Here is a 7,292-nt window from a genome sequence, read left to right as displayed (position 1 = left end):
GGGTTCTTTCCTGAAAAGCTTCCACGATTTCGTCAGTGTTAGAACTTGGAACTTCACATCGATCAAGAATCAAGAGGATTTCTCCCAATTTCCGGCCATGGATATGCCATAGCTAGTTGCATTTGCAGACCTGCAAAACATTGCAAATTGCAGCTGCTATTATTTTCTCTTCCTTTTCTCCAGCTCAGCAGCACGAGCTGCTTGTCCATGTCTCGTTGTCTTCATCTGTACTGATGATCCCATTAATCTGCCATGAATCGATTGATTCCATTTAACTACACTAGTACAGATTACTGCCTAATTTTACCATTACACTAGTACACTACTACTAGTGAGGTTAGGTAGAGGTACTGTAGGAGATTATTGCTGCCCAGTGGGCGAAGCTCGATGGGCTCCCGATCACGGGCTCGTCGCTTCTGCCATGTGATCGCACGACCTCTCTGTCAACTGGAGTAGATGAAAATTCAAAGTATTCAGACCAGATTTGTCGGAAGTCCATGCTGGCAGACCAGGTGCCACGTTGCCGTTTCCGGTCCACGTCACCATGCATTCCTCGGTTTCAGTTTCACCTGCTGTTGTTAATTTGACATTGCTGTCTACCGTGCAGGGCTGCGACGCGTCGGTGATGATCGCGTCCGTCACCAACGACGCCGAGAAGGACGCGCCGGACAACCAGTCCCTCGCCGGCGACGGCTTCGACACCGTCGTGCGCGCCAAGGCCGCCGTGGAGAAGGCCTGCCCCGGCGTGGTCTCCTGCGCCGACGTCCTCGCCCTCGCCGCCAGGGACGTCGTCACCATGGTATACTATACGCCCCGTCTTAACCTTGCCATGTTTCGCACCTCCCGTCCTGACAAATGTTTGCACCGCAATGCCTTGGCGTGGCAGTCGTCCGGCCCGCGCTGGACGGTGGAGCTCGGCCGGCTGGACGGGCTCGTCTCCAAGGCCAGCGACGTCACGGGCAGGCTGCCGGGGCCGGACATGCAGCCTGACACCATCGCCGCGATGTTCGCCGACAACAACCTCACCGTCGACGACATGGTCGCGCTCTCGGGCGCGCACACCGTCGGCTTCTCCCACTGCACGCGCTTCGCCGGCCGGCTCTACCGCTCCAGCGCGGTGGCGGGCCCGTCGTACTACAGGGCGTCGTACGCGCGGCAGCTGATGGCGGCGTGCCCGCGCGACGTCGGCCCGACCATCGCCGTCGACATGGACCCCGTCACGCCCACCGTCTTCGACAACACCTACTACGCCAACCTCGCCGGCGGGCTCGGGCTGTTCGCCTCCGATCAGGCGCTGCACGACGGCGCCGCGTCGCGGCCCGTAGTGGAGGGGTTCGCCGGGAACCAGACGCTCTTCTTCGAGGCGTTCAAGGAGGCCATGGTCAAGCTCGGGAGAGCCGGGGTGAAGAGCGGCCGGGGCGGGGAGATCAGACGAGACTGCACCGCCTTCAACAAGCAGTAACAAGTACACTTGTGATCGAAATGTACGCATTTTCTTTCCAAGAAAACGCCAAAGGTGTTCATGGACACGCCACCTCCTCCCCAGCCCATCCCCTCCTCCTCCCCGGCGAATGAAACCAGGTTCACCCGCCGGCGGCGGGGCATCATAGTGGATAATTCAAATTATTTAGTAGTGGATAGTTTAAATTATCCGGCATTCGTATTCGAAAAGTCGAAAATGGATGTGGTAGGTATGAAAAACAGTGGAAATGGATGTGCTAATTCTTTTTACAAAGCAAATGTGGTGCTCAATTTTGAAGCAAATGTGGATATACAAATCGTTTCAAATAAAATTATGTTAATAAATTTTAGTAATTCTAGCCCAATATGCCAATTAACCAACTTGAAAAAACACCAAAGTGGTCAATATGAAACTATTGTGTTGTACAAATATGTTTGTATCTCTATCATCCTATAATTGACTCATAATAAGACAGACTCCATTACTCAGCATATTTGTATCCTTTTATATTTGTATCTGTTTTGGATTGGGAAAATATCTAGTCCGCATCCATATCATATTCGAGTAACATACAATCTACATTTGTATTCGTATCGTGTTTGTTTCAAGAATATGAAAATAGTTGTGGAAAGGTAGGATACTACTACAACATCGTTAGGAGGTGGTGAAAGATGGTGTGATGAACTTTTTTCTGTAATTTTCATAATGGGACCCTCAAACTATGAGATGTCGACTAGAAGGAGAGGGGGTGAATAGGCTTTTTAAAAATAATTATGGATTTAGCTTGTAGGGATACAGATTTAAACTAATATTTATTATACAAGCACAAAAACCTAAATATGCTAGGCTAAATTAAGTGCAACAATAATAATTTAAGCTAAACAAGATAGGCAAAAGATATATGTAACACAAATGATAGCAATATATAAGTATATCAAGCATGATGCATATCACAAGAAAAGTAAACTCGACGAAGAGCGAGACCGAGCCTATTTTGAGAAGGTGGAGACGAAGATATATTCATGTGTTCCCTCACACGAAGCGAGGTATGTTGGAGAGATACATACTACCACGAAGGTCTCTTCAACGACACGAAGGCTCACCTTCTTCTCCACGTGAGCGGGACCTTATTTTCAGAGTGCTAAAGAAGTGAGGCAAGGAACCCAATGGCACCTTTTTTGTTCAATATGGTGAGTGAATCCTTGACTAAAATAGTTCTGCAAGCATAATAAAATGGTTTGTTTTGTGGTTTGGCTCCTGACCTGGTTGACAATGACGTTGCCATGTTACAATATCCCGATGACACGGTCCTTTAACAGTCACATAACCTTAAGAATGCCATGAATCTAAAGATGTCCTTTGTGTGTCACATAACTCTGAAAATGCATGTTTGAGCTTATGCTTAGCCCGAAAATAAACTTCATGAGAAGTGAGATTTTTTACTATCAATGCGGATAATGAGGTGATAAAGTTCTATTTACTAGATCGAATCAAACTTTTTTTTACTAGCATAAATACCCGTGCGTTGCTACGGAAGTTAACAAGAGACTTACAAAATTTACAAATGATGAAAATATAACAATGATGCCTTTAGACATTCTAACATATACATAATACACATTGTCAAAGAAAAAGCATAGAGGAAGAAGAGGGAAATTTCGATCCTCTCAACTCTGAAGACTGAAGCTACCCAAGCCACCGCGGCCGCATCCTCTTGCCTTCACCGGTGAACCAGCCGCGCTACTGCTTCTACTCCCTATCGTCACGGCGGCGTCCTCCGAGCCCCAGTCAGCTGCCGATGCCGCATCACCGGCGACACTTCCTAAGGAGCTGTGCTCTTGTCCTGCTGTCACCGTCGCCATCTTGAAGCATTTTGCCGGAAAACCAGCGAGCTCTAGATTCAATTAGACGCCGCGGCCACCTCCCTGAGATTTCGACATCAAAGATCTCCCGGATCGCACTATCACGGCGAGGCGGATGGCCGGCGACGAGGCGAAGCCTGCCGACTTGGCCGACGGGGACGCGGCAGCCACCGACCCGCAGCCGGCGCGCCTGCCGGGCGACGTGCTCGCCAACGTCCTCCGCCGCGTCCCTCCGCGCTGGCTCGCCGCGTCCCGCTGCGTCTGCAGGGCCTGGCGCGACGCCGTCGACGGCCGCCGCCTCCTGCGCGCCGACCTGCTCCCGCTCGCCCTCGCCGGCCTCTTCATCCACTTCGACGACCACAAGTTCCCGGAATTCCTCGCCCGCCCCTCGCCCCGTGCGGTCAGCGGCAGCCTGAGCTTCCTGCCGTCCACCAGCCCCCACTGCGGCCATATCTGGGATGACGACTGCGATGATTGGCGCGACTACAGCATCCGGGATCACTGCAACGGCCTCCTCTTGCTTAGCAATAACCGCGTGGTTAACCCTGCTACGCGATGGTGGAATACTCTGCCGACGTGCCCGTCGGAGCACGGTGCCGGGAGCGTGCTGTACCGCGAGCATCTAATCTATGATCCGGTGGTATCGCCCTACTACGAGGTGTTTATGATCCCCACTTTGGGTAAGAATCTTCCTGGAGACAAGGTAGACCCCTCTGAATGGGCACCGTCCCTATGCAAGATGTATGTGTTCTCATCAAAGTCGGGATGTTGGGAGGAGAAGAATTTCGTCAGAGAAGGGGATGCTGCAGGGATCTATGGTGAGATGCAAGTGAGTAGTCACCGGCGCTTCAATGCCGCCTACTTTCGAGGAACACTTTATGTGCATTTCAGAGCTAATTTTGTTATGAGGTACCTACTTACTTCGCTTTGTATCTGATTTCACTTTTGTCTCACCGATTTCTGCTTAAGAAAGTCTTGCGTGATTCTACAGGATATCAGTGTCCAATAATACGTACAGCGTAGTTAAACCACCAGTGGATATAGAAGATGATACCAGAGACGACTACTATCCATATGTTCAGATTGTAAGATCAAAAAGGGGGTTGTACTTTGTGGAGCTTGACAAGGGTTGGCATCGGATGAAGTGCTGGCTTCGAGTTTGGACCCTTAATGAATCGTGTGGCCAGATGGAGTGGATTCTGAAGCATGACAAAGACCTGATGCTCGTGCTAGCACCTCAACGGTTTTATCAACGAGTTCAATGGGTCTTAGAAGATATTAACTACAACCTGTTCCTTTCATCCAGTTCTCCAGAAGACCACAAGAAATCAACAATTGAGAATAAATTTGAATGGAACTCTGACAATGATGAAATCGAAGACATGGTTGATAATTGTAACTTAGAAGACAAGATGAAAGCAATAGTTGAAAATAAATTGGTATGGAGCTGCAGCAATCACGGTGCCCTTAACAATGGAGATATGGTTGGAGAGTGTTACTTCGATGAAGAGCATAGTGATAATTTAGATTCTGATGATATTGAGGTACTTGGGTTTCACCCATATAAAGAGATTGTCTTGTTGAGTGCATCAGTCCGGACAGGATTGGCATATCATTTGAATGGCTCGAAGATTGAAAATTTAAGAAATATATACCCAAAGGATTATATACATTTCAAAGCGCTAATTAATGAAAGGGAGAGGATCAAATCTTTTGCATACACGCCATGCTGGATTGAAGAGTTCCCTGGAAACAAATAGTCTAGAAATTCATCTCACATGGGATTCTATATTATTTACCATCTACTTGAGCAATATAAGAAATGGCTTGCACACGATGTTTGAGTTATCTGTATTGTGTGTGTACTTTACGAGGATTGGTTAATTTTTACCCAAAAATAGTTGCAATTATATCTGTTTATTTTTCTCTTGCGAATGTTGTTAAATTTTAAGTGTTGCTACTTGCTATTGAATGGTTTACCAGCTAGTTTCTTCTTTGAATCATGCACTCTTGGAAATATGCATTTCTCTACTTGTATCAACCTTCCAGTTAGCTTCAGATATCTATCTACAAGGCAACAAGTAAGTTCGCTCAAATTTAGCTGTTGATGGTTTTTGGGATGAGACTATGAGAGTAACACTGATTGATTGTAAATCATTGTTGTACTTCCAACTTCTGTATCTTTTTCTTGTATGTACTGATCAAATGTTTCTAACTTCTTTATCAGCATTCAGGCTGAAAATAACAGATTGTACTTGCAGTAAATCAAGATCTCAGCTGCTTCTCAACCACTTTGGATAGCCAAGAAGAAGCAAGCAAGGCATTTGTGGGTTGTTTCTGTTCTTCTTGCTATATACATGTCCTTGCGAGATTTACTTCACCAACAGTTTGTTATGCTTCGAATAAGACACAATACAAAAATTAGTGCAGAAATATGTGTAGTAACTAAAGTAAGAACTGTATTGTGAATGTAATCCCCATGATAAATCTAAGAGCGCTATTCCAGTCTAATTAGTTTCTGCACATACTAGAGGTTAGGTTTACTGAATGTTCATCATTCAGATTCTGAAGACGTGGGTACATCTGATTGGAGGAATTTTGGTATTGTATTAGTTCATTAATTATTGCCATGGTAGGGCTGTAGGGACATATTAGAGCTATTGCCATTTGCCACATAATGGGAGTGCTGGCGCTGAATCGGTTCATCTCCATGCAGCGGGAGCGGCTACGCCTTCTGTGAATTCAATCCTGTAATAAGCCACATACATATACGGATTGTTTGATTTTTTGGAGAATAATTTGCTTGGGATCAGTATATTGCGATCCCCAATGTTACTTCGTACTCTGCGATGCTCTGCTGCTGTGTATGATCTTATTTTGTCTCAGAGGAGCAAGTCGATTTATTTATGTTGCTCTAATCCTTCAGGGTGATGCTTGTTTCAGTGTAAGATCGTATTTTGGTGGATAGAAAAACCCAGCTTCTTTGTGACGCCAAGTTCATCTGTTGACTACATGACAATTAATTTTGGTGGAGATCTCAAGAGCTATAAGGTCTAGTAATCAAATAATGGTACATTTTTGTTTACTGCACAAGGCTCGAAACACGATGTTGAACACTGTATGAAATTATATTTGACTGTGTAATGTGCTGTTGTACAAAGGTAGCAAGGAAACCAGTGCCCTGTGTAAACTCAGAGTGGGATATGTGCTCCACTTTAATATTCCGTTGGATTGAGCGGTATTGATTCTGTAGGGAGAGATGCATCGCTTTGCGAAAATACTGTTTAGTTGAAGCTTGGTTATTATACTCGAATTCGTTTCGGTCTGTACTTCAAATTCAGTACTTACTGTAACCATATGGTGTGGTGTTACAGATGGATCTGTCAATAGGATGATAATTCTCAAGGTGGCAAAAGAATGAGATATTCTGGGCCAGACCTTCCAGAGGTACGCAATGAAATGCTGATAATACGAGAGTTCTTGCAAGTAAAATATTTGCAGACTAGCTAAATAAAAAATTGTAAAGATATCTTTCAGCTCAAGCTTTGCTATGTTCTGTTGTAGCCAACTCAGAAAGTTGTTTTCACCAGTTTAAGATCCCTTGGTAACTTTACACGAACAAGACTTCCTATAGCTATTTTCCTTATAAGCTGTGTGTCTTGTGTCGTATGTCTCGACAAGCCCATAGCAATACAATACATTGTATCCAATAACCGCGCATTATTGATTAAATTGTCTTTCTTACACTAATAATATGTATATTTATCAAATTTTAACTTATATAGCATCCATGATGGCTGCATAGGCATTTGCCGACAAATTTGGTACAACGGCCTCGAGGCAACCACTCCTTGCATTCTTATATGCAGTCCACATGAAAGAAGCATGGACCCACTACCGGGCGCTCGGCTTTGAGCACACATTTCCCCCGTAGGCCTGGGATGTAACCACCTCTGACAAAGAAGAGT

The 7,292-nt window shown here is 45.7% G+C and overlaps 2 protein-coding genes across 2 annotated transcripts in view; both read left to right on the top strand.

Annotated features, from left to right (window-relative positions):
* LOC124657288 (peroxidase 55-like) overlaps positions 1–1,541 on the top strand; it is a 2,071-nt gene extending 530 nt beyond the window's left edge. Inside the window, exons 3-4 of the mRNA XM_047195863.1 lie at positions 608–799; positions 887–1,541. Coding sequence (XP_047051819.1) covers positions 608–799; positions 887–1,462 — 768 coding nt within the window. The 3' untranslated portion in view covers positions 1,463–1,541. The remainder of the gene's footprint in view (positions 1–607; positions 800–886) is intronic.
* Positions 1,542–3,439: 1,898 nt separating this feature from the next.
* On the top strand, positions 3,440–5,446 carry LOC124657287. Its single transcript, XM_047195861.1, has 2 exons — positions 3,440–4,233; positions 4,316–5,446. Exons 1-2 carry the CDS (start codon positions 3,440–3,442, stop codon positions 5,082–5,084), a joined length of 1,563 nt encoding a protein of 520 aa, XP_047051817.1. The 3' UTR covers positions 5,085–5,446.
* Positions 5,447–7,292: the final 1,846 nt, after the last annotated feature.

Source organism: Lolium rigidum, chromosome 5 (genome assembly GCF_022539505.1).
Source record: "Lolium rigidum isolate FL_2022 chromosome 5, APGP_CSIRO_Lrig_0.1, whole genome shotgun sequence".
Lineage (NCBI taxonomy): Eukaryota > Viridiplantae > Streptophyta > Magnoliopsida > Poales > Poaceae > Lolium > Lolium rigidum.
The sequence above is the reverse complement of the archived record's forward strand: the minus strand, read 5'-3'. Positions and strand labels throughout refer to the sequence as shown.